Raw genomic sequence first — 22,591 nt, 5'->3', positions numbered from 1 at the left:
GGGGGGGGGGGCTGTTGTTTTGTTTTGTTTTGTTTTTTACTTACCACAGACTTTCGAATGCTAACCCGTGGTTTTGGAATTGGTTTGGTGGGTTTATTTTCAAAGCTTTCTGGAAGGGTTGAAGAATGGCCTCCTTTGCGTGCTTGTAGAGCAAGCTGATAGGCAACCTCAAATGCTTGTCCTAGTGTAAGAATGATTTCATAGGCTAAATTCTGGAACAATGGAAAAACATAATTTAAAATTAGTATTGCAGTGAATTAGCATTTATGATTGTTAATTAGGGACAATTTTGCATAGTGACAATTTTGCATAGTGCAGTTGTGTAAACTTTATATATATATGGTACAAGTCAGTGTTACTATGTAAAGAAATTACAAATAGATGTGATGACTTGCTTGGTCACTTCCATCTTTTAACAGATGTGACATAATGTACGTGCCTACTGAGGACAATCAAAATACAATTTACATTAGTGAAAGGCATTACTGTAACACAGTCTCTCCAATTGCTAAACATTGGAATAGTACTTGAACTGTGTTGGTGTCGCAAAATAGTGGTTTGCCATATTAACCTTGTCACCAAAACTATATTTGATGTACCAGCCATCCTTTTCTGTGTGTCTATTAGTTGTGATAATGAAAGGGAATTTCTTGCAAGGTTTAGTTCAATGACAAAACACAGAATTATGGGAATTTGGTGAAATCACCCCTTCAGAATGTTGTTGTAGCCCTCATAGTCCAGGAAATGTCCCAGAGGCAAGGATTTTTTGGGATATCCTTTATTGGACAATCTGCCAATAACCCCCCTGCATTTCACAGGTAATAACTACCTCCTGGTCTAATGGTCTTCCGTTTCACTAACCAGACTGCCTGCTCTATTGCACTTCTTTTATCTTACATTTTAATATTCCTCCAAGCAGGCTGTGTGAATTTATACAGAACCTCATCCGTGATATATAGTTCAGCCTGCACCTGCTTCCCTCAGACCTGAGGAATGCACTTGACTCCTGAAAGCTTGTCCAAAATCTCCTCCTGTTGCACAGGTGGTCCAGTAAAAGATATCACAAAAAAAAATCCTTACCTCAGGCCCTTCTTACAACAATTTTATGCATATTGGCTTCCAGCTTCAATGACTCGTCTTCCAGGTGCTTTGTCCCATTGTTTCTTTAACATTCCACCCAGCTCTACTTCAAGACTGATCTCCTGACCTGTCCTTCAGAACTGGCAGCCTGAGTCATTGTTTCCCTTGTCTAGTGTCTCAGAACACCCTGTGCTGTGTGTGCTATCACAGAATAAGAAATACTTTGAGAAAATCCAAAGGAAACTGATAAAAGCAAAACCACCATGCTTCATGGGTCTGCATGGTGGAAAATCGGTGCTATGGCAGTGACTGCCCTTCCTAGGGTTTAATCTCATGTTGGAACTGGACAACAGGCACTTGAGTGATTATTTTCTAATTTAAAACTAGACTACCAAAAGGCCCTGGGAAAGCACTGTAGGATATTATGTAGGCTACCAAGCAAGCCGGATTTGTCAAGAGTAAGCATTACTGGGTAGCAGAATAACTGGAATGGTAGCGGTTCTTATTGAAAACATGAAAAATAGTTTACAACAGACACTTGCTGAAAAAGAGGTGTTATCTGAACTGGAATTAAGGATTTAGGGCAAGCATATTGTTTTTTGTTTTTGATCCAGGTAGAGTTAGGAGTTCAAATCTGACCTAAACCCAAGGTGCAACTTTATGGTTTCAACCTGCAACCATGGTGGTTTCCATAAAAGTCCCACATGGTTTTGATACAAAGCCATGCATATTTTCTTGAAAAATTCATGAATTCTTCAGCTAACCTTGTTTAAGTGTGCTGTTTCTACCAAAGCCTGAAGTAATGCAAAATATGCCTATGCATAAAATCTGCCCTTCATTAGTTACCTTCTATAATTTTATCTTATTACTTTACTTCAAGCCATAAGCTACATTCCCACAGTGGTTGTGAAGGAACTTTTTCATGCTATAACAGCAACACACAGTGGGGTGAAGTCAGCCCTGGTGTAAACAAAAGCACATCCACTGATTTGGGTGGAGCCGCATCTGCTGTAAAAAAGGGGACTAATTCCATGAGCTCTGAAGGTGCAGCTTCTAGCATAAATGATGTGATTAATTGCAAGATGGCTCCAGATTTGCATTTGTTTAAATCACAAAACTTTCTTATGAAAAATCCAGAAAGAAAATGTTTAACTTTACCACCTGGATGTGATCACCTGCTGTGATTGCCTCCACTGCAACAGATTTCTCATGATCTCATAACATTTACATGGAAATAGTCTTCATAAATTGGCAAGAGTACAGTAAACTACTTTAATTTGGAAATACTGGCCAAAATTGGATAGTGCTATGAACATAGCTTGTCAATGGAGTCCTCAACTGAAGCCTGAAGGGATCATTATGATGATTTAGTTCGACAATCTTCAGTTCATGAGTCACAGAATTGAAAGCCTTGCTACAGATGTTTAGAATAACACATTTTATAGCTCAAAATGGAGGGCATGTGCTAATGTTGCAACACCACTAAGCCTTTAGAGAAATCTTGCATTGCTGTAGTGACAGGAAGCCACTATACTGTCTCATCACATTGGATTAACTGTAATGAGAGAATAACTAGATTCACAGAGAATGAACTGACTGACTAACAGTGTATAACAGCTCAGAAAGCAAGGAAGTTTATTATAACTATGGTGCTCTGATAGTTCCTCTTACAGTTATACATACAAAGATCACTGAGACCCCCTGCACTAAACATTCGTGAGAGTGGATGGGAACATACAATTTACCATACAGAGACCACAAGAAGGCCCTCCTGTTTGGATCTTTCCACCAATCAGGAGCTGGTGCAAATTATTTTCTTTTTGAGTTTGTTTATAAAGCATGTTACAACAGCAATGACCAGCAAATATGTAATCCAGTGATTCTCACACGGTTGCCATGTCACCCTGGGGGTCACGTGATTACTGGGGGGTGGGGGAGTATGGTAAATATTTTTAGATATCTTAGTAGAAATACTGCATTAACTGAATATTCTTAATGAAAACTGAAACATGAATATATAGATAAAGCAAATAGATTATGTATTAAGTTTGCAAAAGCCTTGAAAGAAAAGGAAGAATGCAATGGAGTTAAGAGATACTAGATTTTGGTCATTTTTAAAATAAGAAAAGATATCTGCTGAAAAAAATATCTATAGGAAAAATACAAAGGATTTTTCATTTGAAGTATTTTCAGGTCAGGTAGTGGTCTATGTGGTCTACTACTGGAGGGTGGGGTAGAACTGCACAAGATTTCACTTAAGTTTCTACTAGACTGCTCCCTTGGTAAGAGTACTGGTGTAGGAGGCAGGTTTGTCCCCTGGTGGAATAACCTGGAGATTTGACACAGAAAATCAGTGGTTGCTCCAATATCTGTGCCAGTTATCTTCCTCCACACTGTCCTTTCAGGCTTTCAGGAAGAAAAATGAAGCTGCTGGAGCTACAGTATTCTGTGTAGGCCTCTCCCTTCCCCTAGGGTGTCAGAAGAAGCAAATGAGTAATATTGATGCATTACGTCTATGACCTGAGAGCTTGAGGAAAATGGATTGTCTTGTTGTTTAAGTTTGAGGCATAACGCATCTAGCACAGCACCTAAGCATGCCAGCCTGACCCAGTTTACTTGTAGTCCAACTGTGCTATTAGCATTTATAACTGTCATGTTACATTTTCACTGATTTATGCTGTGTGAAAATGTCAGTTGTGTTAAGGTGCCACAGACATTATCGTTGCTGCCTCACTGTATGTTTAAATGTTTAATGTTTTTATATTTTACTGTTTTATGCTGAAACCTCTAGGATATTTGAAACAAGAGTATGAGATTGTATATCCTTTAAGGTTTTGCAGACTTTCATGTGAGGGATTTGCAAAATATTTTTAAAAATTGAGCTTTTGACCTTTTTAAAGCAATGCTGATATATGGTAGGAACGGCAGAATGGGTTCTTGTTTTTTTCTTAGAAAAATCAGTGTCAGTTCTGGTCTTTTCTGATTTTATTGGAGAAAATTCTTGGAATCCCAAGGAATTTTCCTTCAAGATCATCTTAAAAGAAGGGCATCCGTGAGGCATGTGATAAGGTCTTCCATTTGTGCCTGGAACTGATCTTAATGCCTGTTGGCAAAGCCAACCAAGAAGAGAGCAGACACTTACAGAAACTGATTAAAACATCCTTCAATTGCTATGTGGGATTCTTCCCATTCAGAATGTCATAATTTTTGTAGCTCTTAGTTGCAGCAGAGTTTTCAAGGGCAGACAAGAACTGAATTTCTAATGCTAAAGAGCATCAAGAACTCATTTTAAGACCAAAAAAAAAAAAAAAAATTCAGAGTTACCTTAATCTACCACAAAGGAGCAGTACAATAGAACAAATCCACTCTCCCCTTTAAGGTCACCTGAAACATCCTTCTCTTCTCCATTCCACACAGACCCTAATCCTCTTTGAACATTCAGTGCAAGAGCAGAGGGAAGGAGGTTTCAGGTGCCAGTTCGGTCCTTAGCATGAATTGGAGCAGGGGGCTATTATAATTAATGCCAGTTGCCTATTATAGGAGTTGTTACAGCAGCCAGGGAACAGCTAAGCAAAACAATATTTTGACCATGCACCCTGTAGTGAATTTGGGATTAAGCAGAGGATCTGCCATGGTGGCTTTTTGGTTGCTGGAAGAAGACCCCTTGAGACAGGAAGAAATCTTTCACTAGACCGTTGAGTCATTTAGGGCTGCTTTGTACTTCTGAATGGGCACAAAGCCGCCTTTATGAACTAACGGACTCACTTGTAAACTGATCTTTAAACCAGATTATTTTTCGGGGGTGGAGAGTGTGAGGAGACGTATTTTTATGCAAGAACATTACTCTATATTCATGTACCTGGGTGCATACAGTTAGTATGGCTACAGCACACAACTATGGTTCCAGGCAGTGTTGTGCTGGGAGAAGCCATCCTTGGTCCATGTTCACTACCTCCTTCCTACACATGAAGTGGTAAAGCCACCATGGCGCAGGTTTTTGTGTGCGCCTCTTTGCAGAGAGCTTTCCCAGAGTCACCCCAAACCCTAAATATCAACTCTACTTGTAGCTTACATTGTACTTCATTGCATTTAATTTGAATTCTGTTCTGGAAAAATGTTTGATAGCTTCAGTTTCTTTTGTTTTGTTGTTTTTGGGGGTTTTTTAGGAAATTTTAAGGAGACCTGGAGTTCTTTTCTTTTCTATTACTTTGTCAGCATGCAATTTAGTTTCTGTTGCCACAATTTATATACCTACAAGTATAAATCTATATAAATGTGAATCTTCTACTGACATTGCTAGATTCACATGGAACAGCTATCATGGTGTGTATGGGTATGTCACTTTTCTGCAAATATTCACAAATGTGGTATGTAGCCTACACTGCACTGTTCTAGGGGCAAAAACATCAAGTTAGCATAGGAACAAACAAGCATTTTACTTTAAACAGAGAACGGAACTGAGGTATATGTAAGTTGTGCACATTTAGGTATTTTTTCTTGGAGGTTGCATTGGAAGTGATACATCCAGAACAACAAAAACACAACACAAAAATACTACCTGAATAGGCAGCACCCTGATGGGAACTATGTAGCAGGAGAATACTATGTGAAGACAGTCAGACATTAAAAGCTATTGGTACAGCTTAAAATAGCCATTATAAATGCTTGGGGCATTAAGCACAACCCCTAAGGTGAGGAAAGTGAGCAAAATGCTGAAATTACTCCTGGATCACTAGTCTTCACTTGGCAGGCAAAGAGAAATGAATTACAGCTACTATACCTGGGATTATAAATATGTGCGTCTCCATATGATGATTAGGTTTATGGATGAAATATAATCCATGGTCACTATTTAGGAACATTGCAAAGGATTGGGAAAACCAATAATCCAATTTGATTTAATCAGGCCAGTTCTAGCAGGTTCTCATCATTAATATCCCCCTCTTTAATTAATAACCCAACAGCTTGTTGAACAAGGACTTTCTAATTTTTAAATACAGTTTTAATTTTGGTTCTATTCCCTATCTGCATTAAAACCTTAACAGAGACATGTGAACCAATAAAACCATGTAATCAAAACTCTAAACTTCCTTCTAAATTTCTTGCAATGGTTGTAATTAAGTTTAAACTTTTATATACTTTCCTGCTCAGCTAGGTTGCCCCATCTTCACAGCTACAGAAAAAGTAACCTGCTGAGATATATCTTAAGTAGTCCTGATCTAACTTCCTTGCATCCATTGGAGGAAGCTTCAGGAATTAAATATACAATATGCTGTGTTAAAGAAGTATACACATTTGTAAGCCAAACAACACAAGAGGAATTTCAGCTACTACTATGTAATGCGTATTTATTTATTTTGTACTGCAGTAGCAAGAGCTGTGGGGACTCTTGTTGGATATAAGATTTAAGAGCTGAAGGCAGGGAGCAAACATTTTTTGCTGCCACTTCTGACCTGGCCCTTGTTGCAGGCCACAAATCTCCACTTCCCTTGGAGCGCCCAAGCTGCTTGTAATTCCTGTCTCCACCGATCCCCTCTCCCCAGTGGCAATGAGAGGGGCAAATTCTGTGGTGAGGATAACAAGAGCATAGTGCAGCTGCATGCCTCTGATCTTCCCTGTGCTGCCTTTGGCGGGATCCAACCTCTTCACAGACTGGATGTGGCTTTGGGCTGAAAGCTGACAACCCCTGCTGTAAGGGGCAAAGTTAAAACCCTCAAAGCTTTAAGCTGCCACTTTGGCTTCTCTCCAGAGAAATTATATAGCCACAAGACAAATTTTGAAAACTTTATAGGTTAAGGCTTGAAAAGTCACTGCTAGAATAGCATTTTCAAAGGACCCAAACCTGCTTTCCTTGTTCCCTAGAATTCCTGCTGGCTCCACAAGGAAGATGCATGACGTGCAACATGAAGCAGAGGGACACCTGCACATACTTTTAACAACAACAGTATTTCTTATTGAATCCAGTGGTATTGTTCAAAGCTACTCTAGGAAGAAAACTGACAAGGCTGTGCACAGATCTTTGTTTGCACTGCTGTTTCAAACCACTTGAGAAACTGTGATAGCTAGTTACCATGGTGTCCTCAAGACCTCTTGAGACGTGTATGGAGCCTTGTAGTTTGGCTAATTGTGTGGTTTCTTAAATAGGGAATTCAAGTATTAATGGATAGGAGTATTTACTTCCCCCAGATTAAACTAGATAAAACTTATTATGTAACTCTTCATACACATTTGGTATCTTCGGCTTTCCTATTTTGTGACTTGTAGCACTTACCATAAATAAAAAGTACACATACTTATTTTTGTGCATATAATGCACCCCAGAATATTACACACACCCATTTTTTAAGGACTCTACAACAGGAAAAAAAATCTCACATTGGAGTCTAGGTAAGTGCCAGAGGTCTGGGGGCTGCCTGCTGGGGCCAGCCCAATCCAGCCCACCAGCACCAGGGCTACGCAACATGGTGGGACATGATTCAACATCCTTCATAGTAGGCCCCAATTTGGGATGCAGTTTTTGGGTCCAATCCTGTACATTGGCCCTGGGGCCATGCACAGTCCTGACTTGGACTGCTCACTGGCTGTGGAGCAATGTGGTGGGTCCAGGGCTGTATGCTTGGTTGGACCTGGTGCACTGGGTCTAGCCATGGACCAACCTCAACTGCAGTCCTGATCCAGCATGCAGTGGGGAAGGCGGGCTCCTCCCAGGTCCAGGAACTTGGCAGTAGAGGGGCAAAGTGGGGAAGGGAAGGAGTGATGGTAATGTTAATTGCCATGGCTCCCAGAGCTGCGGCAATTAACGCTGCTACTGCTCCAATACTTCCCCCCCCGCAAAATTTCCAGACTCATAGGGAGCCCTTTTCCTCATACATAATGTGCACCCCAATTTTCCCCAGCTAGTTTTTTTGGGAAAAGGACGAAGGTTATATGGAAGAAAATGGTAGTTTCTAGAAACAAGGAGCTTGATATTGCAAGCTGTTGATTCTGTCCTCACTCAGTACAATGGCACAGTACCAGGAATTGTTGAAAAAATAGAGCTGGAAGATCAAAGGTCCTCTTAACCCTAGCAGCCCATGACATTAACTTGGTTAAAATGCACCAGTTTTTGTAGCCCATGGTGGAGACTGAAGTGATGCGATTAGCATCATGTCTGGTCACTTGACTCTTCAACCAGATGACCACCTACCCATTTGCAGCTGGGTCAACTGCAGGTGGCCTTTGAATTCTGGAGCTTGCAAGATGCCTTAACTACCCAACTACTGTGCCTCTAAGGGGATGTTAAGAGACCATCCTGTTCATCCCTCCACACTGAGGCGGGATAATATGCAGTCCCACTGACTTCAACAGGACTACTTTCAGACTTTAGGTGAGCTTAAGCGCTCATTACTTTGCAGGACTGAGCCCAACTTAGGCAGAGTACATCAGTCAAACAGTTTTGTGTGGCATGCTGTATTTTTTTTTCCCAAAAAAGAGTAATTAAGACTGTTACTTTTTTTCTAAATTCCCTGAGGTTTCTGTGGAAGCGACCAAGCCTGTGATAAAAGTAATTGCTTATGAGGCAGTCCCCTACACAGCAAATTAAAAGAATTGTATGGTAGGGCTGTGAAGAGAGCCATTTGCCAAACCTAAAATTGGAGCTAACAGTGGAAAAACAACATGCAAGTTGTTCCAGAGGGAACATGATTTTAAAATAAAGGAGTGAAGGGAATCCTGGGGACCTCAAGGGCCATCTAATCTAACCCCTTTCACTGACATAGGATATACTGTTTCTAAACTGTTCTAGAAAGCTGTGTATCCTGTTAATGACTTATTCTCAGAGAAAATTTTTGCTCTCTTACAGTGCTATCACTCCATCACCTGCCAGCCTCATTTGAAGCATTTTGCTCTGTTACATGTGCATCCCCTTTAATTATTTTGTACTGGGAACATTTAATAAAAAAAAGTAATAGCCTCTATAAACTGACCACGTCAAATGCAGTGAATACATGGCAGTAGTGGTGGTTAGTCTTCAAGTCTTTAGTGATGTAGGCAAATGTTGAGAGGTCTTCAGGATCTTGTGCAGCACAAGAAATGTTGCGGATTTCATGTTCAGCAATAATATTCTGCAAAAAAACAATAAAACAAAAAAAAACAAGACTGTTTCCCCCCCGTAATCATAGGAGTTAAACGCAGATGCTTCTCAAAGACTGACTTTTCTGTGGGTTTTTTAATTTTTTTTACTCTCTGTACTAAAATATTTCAAGAAGTATTGAATCTTTAGTGTGAGTTGTTGGTTTGAGGCGTGGTGTTCAGGTAGCCCCTTGCTTGCTGTTGCTTTCAGTTTTTCGGCTGTTGGCGTTTAGGCACTCCGGAAGGCTAGTGCTCGCAAGCAGCCTTCCTGAGTCCGGGTATGATGCAGAAAGATTGATTTGAAATCACGTTTGGTGGTAAGAGCTCAGAGAGATTTATTGTCACTCAGACAGTACACTGGCTGGTCTGTTTAGCAGTCAGTCCAACTCAATAAAACTGCTGGGACTAGATAGTAACTCCCTGCATTAAATATGCTCCCCTACATAGAAGCAAACAATGCAGCACCCCTATTTATACCCCAAATGTCCAAGCTTGTGTGTAAAGGCTTATCTAGCTTTCTATCCTGTTATCTATTTCTATTTGTCTCTTTGCCAAGCTCATACCTGGCCCCTTTGGTTCATCCACTATCTCCGTACCTGCACTCATTAATTTTCCTTTAAACCTACTGCTCCTTTCTCATACCAGCTTTTCTGCTTGTTAATGAATTTTTACATCTCTTCTCAGTTCATCCAGAGGTCACCGAAGCCTATGCTTCCCAAGCTCCTTTTCAGTGCCTTAGCTTATCTGTGGCTTAGCATAACTATGACAGTTTAGCATAACTGGAAGTCCAACATCAGCAGTAGGCAGCAACCCCCAGCATGGGTGCCAGAGTGTAGCATGCAAAGGCATTTTGCTTGGCATATGCACCTTGGGGCAGATGGCAGGGAAGGGGCTGGGGCTGTGCTGCCACAATAAGGATTGGGCCCCTCGTGGCTTGCCCGCCATCCACCCTGGCACACCAACATCTTAAAGGTCAAGTCTGAGGGTGTTTTTGGTACTCTGCCCGACCCCTGTCCTATATGATTAAAACATCCCACACTCACTTCTTGCGCTGACCACTGAGTTCTGACCCCTCCACTGGCATCCCTCGGGACTGTTCAGAAAACTGCAAAATATTACACTTTTTCCTATAGTTCTGTCTGCCTTTGAAATAAGAGTCCTGCACAATTTACACATCCTGAGACAGAGGCCTCTTTCCTGGGAAGTGGCTGTGAGAGTGACTTAATTAGACAGTATTAATATTCTGTTCCTACATTTCTTGATACCATTGTTTGTATTAATAATCAATATCTTGTACCATGGCAGCCAAAATGTAATGGCTCAAGGCACAGCACACCAGATGTTTGCTGTAACTGTTTGCACATCTGACTGAATTGCTTTAAACTCATCTTCCAACTCAAATAAAAGAATAATATTACTAACCATAGTATAGAAGTTTAAGTCATTTCTATCAAAGTGAGAGCTAGCAGCCTATCTCAGTTTACTGCAAACAACATTGTGTAAGAAGGACAAGAAGGAATTAGACTGTTTATTTAAAGAGGAATATTACTTATAATAGCCAAATTAAATTATACCATACTGCATACTGAGCATATTTTGTATGCATATTATTGATGGCCTGCCCGATGTATTTAAAGTTTTGAAGAAATTATGAATATTTATCTATGTAAAATACCTATATAATAAACTTTTTTGGCTAACAGAACCAGGAAGACAAGAGAAGGAGACTGCATTACTGCTTTAGATTTAGGCCCTGACTCAGTAAAGCACATGCCCAATGTGATTTTCTGAATAAGGGTGGCTTTAGTTTTGTGTTTACAGGCCTTGCCGAATCTCCGGATACAGAACTGTCTTGCTCCCATGTGGCATCTCCACTGCATTCAAGTTAGAGGTCACTTCAGGCAACCTCAGCAAGATCTTAGCAATACATATAATACCTATAGAATCAAAGTTTAGCAGATCTATAGTTAGTTTGCTGGGTTGCTAACATTTATGCAAATTAAAGCCATCTTTGGCACATCTCGCTCTCTCTTGTTTATAGAGAGAGTATACCTCACTTGGTCATTTGAGTCTCTCTTTCTGCCAAGATACAACCTCCCCCTCATACATACTTGGCAAGTGTTCTGAAAAGAATATTAATATCTAATTGAGGAAATAATGACTGAATACAATCTGAATGAGAGGGCAGCATTCCAGGTTTTTTGTTTCAAATTATGCAAAAGTCCAAGATAAGGAAATTGTAACTGAAGACAACATCATCTTAAATTGTTACAGACTATATTATTTCTATATAATGTACTATTCACAGAAGATCACAAAATCAATGATTATGCCTTAACGGACAATACTTTGTAAAGAGCTTTATACTTTAAGTCAGTTGATTTTGATATTTTAAGCAAAACACAGCAAGTTCTCCCCCCCACCCCACACTTTTTTTTTTGTAGTGGCTTTATTCACAGTTCGGGAACTGCTGGATTAGATAAAGATTTTTATCACTTACTAAGAAGCAGGGATTTAGTTACCCACAAATAAAATTTGATACGTTGCCAGATGATGCTGTGTTAGTAATCTTTCACTTAACGATGAAAAGGAATTCAACTTAGAACTGTATGGAGGATTGATCCCCAAACAACACTCACCTCATTTCACTTGTTGCGATACGTGTGAAAATAACCTCATTTCAGAAAATGATTTCCTAAAAATCATGCATCTCTTTATGACTCTGGCTTCAATACTGAATAAACCTGTACTGAAATAGGGCTGTGTATAGAAAATTGTAGGACACTGGCAGACTTTTAACTTCAGAATCAAGTAAAGTTTCGTAACTTATATTGAATTTACTTTAAATGCAAGTACTAATCATAAATTCCTAGGAGCCAAATGTAACTGCTAAATTCAGTTTATATGTAGTACTCAGAGTTTCCAGTGATTATTTGTACAATAGAACCAAATATCCTCGTGGCACAGAGTTTGCTGTTGTGGGGTGCGCGCCTCTGGCACTGGCCAAGGGTGTGTAAGGTTCCATCTCCAGAACCTCACCAGCTCTGAAAGAAGCAAGACTGTGGCTCAGACGGTGGCTTTTAAGAATTAAAATTATTGTACAATAGCTACTCTTCCCCCTCCCTGAATTGTCTCAGAAGATCCATTTTTCACCAAGGCAACTTAGCAAAATTGGTTGTCCAGGAAATAGAGTTATATGTGACCAAGAGAGAAATGGGAAGTGTTTTTCTAAATCCAGCAAGACTAATTACAGACAGTCAAAAAGCCCAAGGCTGAATCAATTCAGCCTTTGCAGGTTAGTCTAAACTACACAGACTAAACTGACTAACAAGTGAACAACAGACAGTTACTTTTTACAGCCACATGCCTGCAGTCACTCAGGCCAGGCGCCAGGGGGCAATACAGCATGACTCTCTGGCATACAGCCAGCACGAGCTGTGTTTGCTTCCTCTTCCTGCTGCCCCTGAGGTCACTGGGAATTGCAGTCCAAAATCACAGTAGCAGGACTTTGGACAGTTGCTCATCACTTCCTCTTTCTATGTCCAGGTGCCTCTGAGATTTGTAGTCCGCAGTCACAGCCAGCAGTAAGTTTAGCAGGGCAGGGCAACTCTGTACTTGGGGGAAGAGGGGTTTAAATCCCCATTCCTTGCCCCAGACCCCAGCTGGGGTTTGCCAGGGTGGGGATAGGGTGCAGTCCCTGCCTTCTCCTGACACCACCTCCCGCCCCCCAACCTTCTCTGCTGCAGTAGACAGCCCAGCCCAGCCCAGGCTGGAAAGCATGCTGGGGGACTGTGATTTAACTTGTACCAGGAAGGGGTCTGAGACAGAATTTTCATAACCTGGTTTGACTCAAATCAGTTAACTCTGATAAACCTGGTTGAATGTAGTATCTTAAACCAGTTTCAGCCATTTTGACACTGGTTTATGTGCACTGAACTTCTCTTCTGCTACAGGTTTAAACCAGTTTCTGATGACTGGAACCAGTTTATGTGTAACTTCTGTCTCTAGTCTAGGAGACTGGACTTTGACTTGGCACATTAGCCACCGATACAGCTTTCCTGGAATGAGTTCTGAGTTTTCCTTCAACCTGAGACCCCATTTTATCATTACATCTTAAGAGCACAACATTTATTAATTGGAAATGGCTTTTCTCTTAAATGCTCTGGATGGTGTGATCTATGAAATATCCTCTATGCTTGGAAGCCCTTGGCCTGAGCTACTCTATAAAATCACTCTCCTTTCCAAAGTTTAAGCTCCTCTTAAAACCCATTTCTAATGTAATGTGAACATTAAACTGACTGGCTAGGTTGAAGAATAAGAAGTGACAGTATGTACGCCAGATCGACCAGTGTGGCATGGCTACTCAGCAGGCACAAAAAAACCCAGTCAGAAATCCCACTAAACTGATCAGAAAAGCTGGGTTGATAGCTGCCTTTTGTTGGACTGCATGTTAAATTTTAGCTATTATTGCCATTCACATTAATTTATGTAGGTTATCTTTTCTCGTCATTGTGGAGGTTTGCAAGGGGGAATCGTCTATAAAATACTGATTTTGCAAATATTATTTTGCTGAGCACCAAACTATCCCCCCTTTCAGCACAAAGTTCTCCTGCGTCTCAACATAAGCCATTGCAAAAAATTAATAGAAGAAACCTAAACAAAATGCAGATATATCTGGACATGGTAGGATGAAGAAATTATGAGAATCAAATCAATTCTGGAGAAGCTGTTGTTGCAGTTCAGGGAGGCAGATTGCTAGTACCATTAAAGCCCACAATCTCCACTGTAGGTAGGAGCTTGAAAGAGGACATACAAATAAATATCCTGCCTGTTTATATGGCTGAAGGCTGATCTTGTATAAAACCCCAGAATTACTGTACTTATTGGGATATGGAAAACCAACTGTGTTTTGTTTTTTGAAAGAGAAAATATAGGCTTTCTGCTTGTTTAACGTGCTGCTTTGGACAGAATATGTTGGAGGATTCTGTGGAGGGGAGAAGGGGCATTCTGCCAAGCTCTTTTTGTCATGAGCTTCCTTTTTGATAGAAGAGGGCTGAACAGAGCTCCCTCCAGAACTGCCATCAGTGTCACTCCATTTGTCTACCAGAGCGGGTGACAAAAGCATTCTAGTAATTTAGAACAGGAATGCCTAAAAGGGGAAACTGAAACCCAAAGCCTGGCCCCCATCCCATATGGTTTTGTGCTCTTACTAGATAACCCAACCAATGCAGTGAGGAAAACCGCTGGATAGCCAAAAAGTATACATACCTTATTTGTTGCATCAATAAATTTGACTCCCTTGTAAGAGACTGATAGAACAATAGTAGGTACTTTCTTCATTTGCTCTGTAGACTTCTAAAATAAACATGAGGGAGTGTTAGAACTGTTTGTGTTTCAATGGCAAGTGCAGCATGTCTAATCCCCCCCTTCTCTTCTGTAAAAATATACGAGTTATACAAAAATGTACTTAATTTAAATATTTGACTCTCTCTGTTGAGTTTTACTGTGCTTTGGGCTTTTGAAACAGCTGCCTTATAGTTATGAATCTGAAAAGAGCTTCACAGCTAGTTGAGGAGGATGAGAAAATACTACTCCCTTTTCCCAGCTCCACAGGAAAGAAAAAAGGGAAATCAGTCTACCACAGAAACTTAAAAAGGATGCAGTCATATAATCAAAGGTTTCCTACAATGAATGTAGGTTTCAGCAATCTATCATTCTCTTTATGTGCTGATATGCCCCATTCATCTCAGATTCCCCTCCCCAGCCAAGCTGTACCACTTTGGTAGTTTTCCTAGAATACACAACATGAACAAACAGTGTATTTGCTGTAGGACTGGATGTGTGTGTGGGGGGGTTGTTATAATCTGTTGTTTAAAAAAATAAATCACCTCCCAAAGGGTGGCTTTGTAGCTCACTGAGCTTGCTGTATCTGCCAGTCCAGCATTATACTTTGTACTGTCTTGCTCTAAGCAATTTTCTAAATGTGGCTTCTACTGGGACCACTTTACACATGATTAAAGTATAGGGCTATCCTGCTTTGTTGATGAACTTACAGTTCCTGACATCTTCTTTGTAAGCCTGCTTTATTTTTGTGGTGTTAAGGTTCCTAAATACCCATGAAAATGACACATACAGTTAAGAAATGACCTGCCAAGTAGAATGGACATGGTGTTTGGCTATAAACTAAGGAATTTAATAATCAGACTTTTTGGAGAAAATGTTAAAAGGTGAACAGTGTAAATGTATAAAAAATGTAGTCAAACATATGTAGTTCCACAGAAACTGACTTTGAATTTTAGTAAGGAAGTACAAGTAAGAACATTTTTCCATGCAACACCTGCATAGGCTAGATTATAGTCCAGCAGATGGCTGGTAAATCAGATACAGCTACTGTCTCTTTTCCACAATAGCATGACAGGGAATTACATTTTCTTGAGAGGAAAGCATAAATTCAGCTGTAGTTTAATTACACAAGTAAGAACAGCAAAATTGGAGAGAGAACAAGCAAGCAATGGCAAGAATTGAACACAATAAATTCCATTACTGATATAATTGTATAAGTTTAATAAAAAGCATAAACAGCATAGATAGAAACTTGGAAATATACCATATCTAGAAATAATGGTCCAAGATCATACTGCATTTCTGAAGTATCTGAATGCCTAATCATGATCCTATTTCTCCCCACATAGGAGCCACAAAGCCAGTAAGCTGCAAATATTCTTTATGCAACTCTGTCTTAGCCAAGAAGCAAGAAAAAAACAAGTCTGTGAGGGGGGAGATCTGGATTATGGCCCTTGCTCTTAATGCTATTTCTGCATGTTGCCTTAGTCACTGGATAAAGTTATACAAACAGCACTGGGAATGGGGGCTAGAACCTTCCCTCCCAAGTGAGTGCTCTCTTCACCGAGGAACAGAGTTATCATGCATGCTGCCCTGGCTCCTGATTTTTGCAATCCTTTCTGCCTGGTAGCCTAGATTCAGCAGACAAGACAATGCTTTCAACTACTCCTAGCCCATGGTAGTTAGTTGGGAAGTGGGAAATATGGATTCAATTGCTCGCTGAGTAAGTGGTTAGAACTTGGAGCTCTATAACTCAGGTCTGCAACTTCTTTGGAAAGTATCCTAGCTGCTAGGCTAGAGGGCAAAATGTGGATGGGTCAACCTCCTTCTGTTGGGCACCCTGGATAGAACAGGTTCATAATCCTGAGGTGAGCTGCATAGTCCTAGGCCTAGTGGGAGCAAAGTCTTAGATGTCTCAGAGGCAGAATAGAATATGGACCAATACATCTGGGAAATAAGTAGGGTTGACAGTAGATAGCATGAGGTTGAAGGAGGGAGCCAGTGATTAGATCTTCTATCTAATTGCATCTTGCTTCCTCAGGAACCAAACAGGACTATACATTTGTGCTAGCCAAACAAAATTTAAAACCGTATGTCAAGGCTAAGGTTAACTGTCTCTGATGATCTATTTTAAAGTTAACTCTCTCTTAATGTATTTATAGGAGAAGGCTGTATCTCTTAGTAACAACTTGTGACAGACTTAATAGGGAAGCCAGGTGCCATTTTATATGGATAAAGATAATGTTAACAAGAGCTAAATTTTTTTTTTCATTAATGAAAGCTTCTGGAGAATGAAAAAAAATCTGCATTAAGACAGTAATTACAGCTGCGTGTGTGTGCGTGCGCACATGCACACATGCACACACATTGTGATGGGGAGAATGAGTGCCTGTCAATGGCATGTGTTTGAATAAATTTAAAATATAAGCATTGCTTTAAAACTCAATGACAATTCACAAAAAGCATAGCAGTGAATGTGTGAAATCTCTGGTACCTCTATCAGAGCAGCAACCAACACACTCAGCAGACACTGAGTTGCAGACAAAATATTCACAAATATGACAATACAGATTGAATGATCTATCGCACAACCCAACAATCATCTAGCTTTTGTCCTTTTCTTTCTATCCCAACAGCTAACTCTCTCATTTGGAATGCCTCTGTCTCCCATCCTGATTACTGAAATTTCCTCTCCTTTGGTCTCCCTAACAATAATATCCACCCCCTTTCCTACCTACACAAAACCAGGCAACTAAGTTCTTTGCCCATTCATCCAATTGTGTCATCTTTTCTTTGAATTCCTTTGCAGGTTTTCCTTCCTTGCCCATATCAAATTCAAACTTCCCGTCCTTGCCATAGCAGATCTGCATAACTCTGTCCACTTTATTTATCCATCCTAGCTGTTTCTTTCACTTCTGTCTCCTTGCTCTATCATTGATACCAATTTTGGCACATTAGTCTATCTTGCACATGCATCCCCCACCCCAGCTCCCCCCACCCAATGTGCCTTGAACTCACCCTTCCTAATCTGCTCTATAAACCTCTATCCTGGCTGCGTTCAATTTTCTCCAAACACTGTTTTAAACTACATAACTTAGGTGATCTGATATAACCAGGGCTAGACTATATTTTTAAAACAACAGCAACGCAGGCCGCGTCTACATGAGATGTTGCCTGTGCAGTCGTTTAGTACTTGTATAAACAAATATGATGTTTCGTAGGGATATTCAGTCACAAGTGCTGGGCATTTGCTCTGGGTAACAATGGAAAAATAGACAGTGCTATAAACGGAGTGAGGAGGACTTACTGTACATCAGCTGATCTCTGGTAACTGTTTTCTGGGTCTGCTGTAGCCCATTCTAAGTGGAGCCTAAACTAGGACAGTTTACTTGTGAATGAAACAATGGCTAAGTTATCCTAGTTTACCAGAGATGAATATCTTCAGGGACAATTTGTGATTTGCCATGGGTTGTCTGCCAGGTGATTACTGTCTCCTGGGAAATGAGCCAACATGGTTACCCCATGTTACTGGTACTGCAATCAAAACTGAATAGCCTCTAGGCCAGCAGTGGGCAATTATTTCAGCTGGCGGGTGTTAGTGAACTGTCGAGGGTCACTCGCACAAAATCTTTCAGAAGATATTTTAACAAGTTATAAATAAAAAACAAATGAAACTAAAAATCAAACATCTATAACATATCAATTTTGTTAAAAAAAAGTCATCCTTGGTTATGTTTTGAGTAGCGTATACAGAGGTGATTGTATAATAGCTCAAATAAAGTCTTCCTCTTGTATATTGTGGGGGGGTATGTGTGAGGGGGTTGGTTATGTGGGAGTGGGTGCTTCCAGCTTGTTCACTATCTGTCATGATTTTCACTATGGAGTTTCAAAGGACAGGTAAGAAGGTGAGTCTGCACACTTAGTTGTTAAGTCCCACATCTTTCAGGGGTCTGGTCTCTCATTTGTAGATGGATCAGGTAGGTTTCCACACTTGTCTGCAATGTGTCCATGCTCAAGAAATGTCAGGGAGAGAGCTGAGCATGCTGCCTCCTCTCCTTAGGTTTTTCAGGTTAAAGATACCAGATTGACTCTGTAACATTATGAGATTATACTGCAACCTTCCTGTCTGTTCAGTGTCTCAGTGGGAAGCAGATGAAATTCAGGGCAGCTCACAGGTCAACTCCTAAAAAATGACATCATACATGAACACCAATATATGGCCTTATACTCCATGGCCAATTTGTACTGTAAGAGTACCCTGCTTCCTGGGTTATTTGTTTTCTTTTAATGCAACATCTACCACAAAATGCATTCATAATCCTAGAAGCAGGGACTAGAGCCCAGGACTTCCTCTCTCAGATGAGTGACCTATTAGGCTACCAAGTCACAGTCCCTCTTGCTTGCTCCCTTTTGACCCTATGAATCATACATTCTTGGATGCACAGTGACCCCACTTTCATAAGAAGTTGTGGCATTCTCCTGGATAAGGCCTCTGACCAGCAGCCATTATAGAAAAGGTGAGCACCTTTCCTCCTCTGACAACAGCACAAAATTGGCTCGGGGTATTGAGCTTTGTATGGGATATAATGCCACGTGGGCATTAACCTAACATATTTGGCTGTTTCAACTGTTTCAATTTAGGTAGTTACACAAAAAGTCGCATTTGGGTGTTTAGTATACCAATGTAGAAAAGACCCCAGTGTGTAAAAATCCTAATGACTCCAACATAGCCTTTGAATCTTTTAGGGAATGTTCTTCAGCTGAAGGACTCCTTCCGTTTGCAAGTACAGGGGGCTTATACTTTTAAACCCTAACAAAGACTTGTGACGATGATCAACCTTACATCTGCATCTGATGAGTCTGTGGTAGCCTGCAATCCTGTTTTAGTGACCACTAAGCCCTTTTGTATAACTTTCATTTCTTCCCTGTTCTTCTATAGGATCTTCATCAGAAAGGGAGACATTCTCTACATTTGAGAAAATATATTTTGTGAAGAAGCACATTACGCATTACCCAGAGCTGAACTGACCTATGTTTTGCACTCAGAAAAGTCTAATTTTTATGATCTTTGTCCCGGCCTTTTCTGCTGCGCTACAGATATGGATTGATATAAAATATTCAAAACCCTTCAAGAGACTCTGATATTCTGTATCTTTTTTCCCATCCATTTATGTGTGGGAAGAAAGGCCAGGGTCTGTCAGTGTCATCTAGCTGGCTCAAGTATGTCCTCGTTCATGGGAAAAACAATTCTAGGCTGAAGTTATGCTATGGATGTCAAAAAGCACAAGGGACATGCCTCTCTTTCTGTGTCCATGTTGTCTGCAATTCAGGACAGGAGATTCTGGAATGCTTGAAACTGTTAGCTGATGGGGTATGAACTGATATCACTCCCTCATCAGGCAAAGATGATGAGATCAGGTTTGCTGCTGACAGTCTCCTATCTCCAGCACCTGGGATACAATGTCAGACTGGTGCTGGAGGACCTGTCCAGTGATGTTGTTACAGAATGGTATCATCCTGTTTTCTTCCTAAGCACATGAGGAGGACCTTAGGGAATCATGAGGCTACTGAGGCAAGGTAGCATGCCATAAGGGTACTGGATCAGTTGGGGGTGGATGCAAAGCAAAGCTCTTAGTGATAAAACTTGAGTTTGAGGGAATAGACATTCCAACTCATTGCTGGGGAGAAGGAATAAGCTGATGGCAGACAAGCAGAACTCCTGAAACTGGTACTCTGGCCTATGAATTTGTTCTGGTATCAGTTACTGCCCTGGAGCACAGGATATTTTTGGAGGGGATCTTGATGTTTTTGTGAAGCTTGGCTCCTGATTGGCTTTGTCACTGGCACTGAGATCAATACTGGAATGCCTTTGATCTATTTTGCTTCCATGATTTGAGGGCACTAGCTTTGAAGAAAAAGTATCTTATGTCTTTCTTATGGTGCTTCTTCTTTCTCATGGTGCTTTGAGCCACATTTAGGTCTCATGTGACACTTCTTGGAGTCACCCTTCCGTATTAGGAACATAAATGTTAGCTCCATTGTTAAGGCTCCTGATGCCAAGTTAGTGAGCAAAGTTATTGGTGCCTCTTGGACTGTGCCCTATCCATTGACTTTCTTTTGCTGCCCTGTTTCAGGGTTTGGTATCTCTTTGGAGAAATACTGAGGAGGCTAGACAAACACTTTGCTGGGGTCGTTTGACCCGAGTACTTTTTCCTGCCATGGCAGGGGGTTGGACTTGATGATCTGTTCAGGTCCCTTCTGACCCTACCAACTATGAAACTATGATTGATGCAGGTTTCCATTTCTGTTGCCAAGACCTTTGCATCCACTTGGATTGCTCAAGCAGAAGTTACTTGAGTCCAGCATCCTCAGACTAGTAAATTCTGCAAGAAAATAGTCTGTACTCCAAACATTTATCCAGGATGTAGCTCTTTCCAAGGCAGAAGAGACGCTGATATATCGCTTAGTGAGTGGGATGATTCTATCACAGGATGAGCAGGCTTTGAATCCTTGCTGCTTAGAGTCTGCCATGGGGATGGTGGTTGGCACACAGAAGCTCTCCCCAATGCCCAAAGGATTGGAATTCAATTCCAATTTAAGAAATGTAGGGAAAGACAAAGAGTGAAAACAAACTTTACTTACCAATTCAGTAAAAAAGGTGATTTTGAAGTGATGAAGTAGCAAGATGGATATTCACGGAGTTCCATCTTGCTACTCTGGGTGGTATATGGGAACTGATGGAAAATTCCCTTTGGATGTAAACAGAAGTGACGTGTCATGTGATCATCAGCCCCTTAAAAGTGCTCTACAGACATACACTTACAAAAGTGCATGGCTGCACAGTGCTTTCAAAGTGCCTGATCATGTGACAATATGAACCCTCATGTAATGAGGGTTCAGATGAAAGCGCTCCAAAGTGGAGCACCTTCATTAATATCTGTCAGCATGCACCACGAACAGGGCTGGGTTGATAGTCCAGCCCCATCCCCAATGTTGTCTTCAGAATGGGAGGGAGGAGAAGCGAGGGGTGGGAGTTCCACCTGGGGTTTGCCCAGCCTGCCCTGGAGAGTGGGGTGGGTGGACTGGAGAGCCACCTCCACCTGCGGCGCTCCATGAGTTACAGCAGGGAGCTACACATCTTCAACCTGAAAAAGAGAAGGCTGAGAGAGGACTTGGTAGCAGCTTACCACTACATGAGAGGAGTATATCAAGGGCTCAGTAAACAACTGTTCACCAGGGCACCCTTGGGGAAAACCAGGAGTAATGGCCACAAACTCCTGGAAGACCGTTTCAGGTTCAACATTAGGAAAAAAGTCTTCACAGCCAGGGTGCCCAGACTGTGGAATAAGCTCCCTCCAGAGGTGGTGCAATTTCCTACCTTGGAAATCTTAAAGAGGAGACAAGACAGTCACCTTGCTGGGGTCACTTGACCCCAGCTGTCTTTCCTGCCTGGTGCAGGGGGCTGGACCCAATGATCTTCTGAAGTCCCTTCCAGCCTTACAATCTATGAATCTGTCCAAGGAATACAAAGAGGTATAGGGTATATGTCCATCCTTAATGGGCACTGTTATTTGAAAGACTATCACATACAAGGTGCATCTGCCCCTAGAATGGGATCTGCACTGACACATGCTCATATGATCATTCTCTACCAGGACTACTTGTATGCTGTACTCCTTTTCGCTACCCTACCCTACCCTTCATCTGTTCATCTCTTTGGAGCAGAGACTGCTGCTTTTAGGTTTACCCACCACAAAGTACATTTGGGCATCCGTGGAAACAGCCGAAGTGCAACTGTAAAAACAATAAATAGGATTCAACAGTAATAATTGGTTGTCAGTCATTATAATTATAGTTTCCATAATATTTGCTAAGATGCGGAGACAACCGATTACAAGCCATGCTGGTATATAACGTTTCCCATACCTTGCTTGTATACTGTTGCTCCACAAAATACTATACCTTAGTGCTCATTAAGCTAGGCCATGTTCAAGGGTACAAGCAGATTCATAGAATCACAGTAAAGCAGGGCTGGTTCTAGTCACCCCCACTGCTCAGG

At 41.1% G+C, this 22,591-nt stretch overlaps 1 protein-coding gene across 9 annotated transcripts in view; it reads right to left on the bottom strand.

Annotated features, from left to right (window-relative positions):
• ANKS1B (ankyrin repeat and sterile alpha motif domain containing 1B) overlaps positions 1-22,591 on the bottom strand; it is a 1,095,863-nt gene that overhangs the window by 3,420 nt on the left and 1,069,852 nt on the right. For all 9 annotated transcript variants that reach the window (XM_019515011.1, XM_019515009.1, XM_019515010.1 and 6 more), the window contains 3 exons: positions 14,458-14,544; positions 9,045-9,182; positions 45-212 (listed from right to left, as the gene is read on the bottom strand). In XM_019515011.1, the coding sequence (XP_019370556.1) occupies positions 45-212; positions 9,045-9,182; positions 14,458-14,544 (393 nt within the window). The remainder of the gene's footprint in view (positions 1-44; positions 213-9,044; positions 9,183-14,457; positions 14,545-22,591) is intronic.

This window comes from Gavialis gangeticus, unplaced genomic scaffold (assembly GCF_001723915.1).
Source record: "Gavialis gangeticus isolate Ggan-Ray unplaced genomic scaffold, GavGan_comp1, whole genome shotgun sequence".
Taxonomy (NCBI): Eukaryota; Metazoa; Chordata; order Crocodylia; family Gavialidae; genus Gavialis; species Gavialis gangeticus.
The sequence above is the reverse complement of the archived record's forward strand: the minus strand, read 5'-3'. Positions and strand labels throughout refer to the sequence as shown.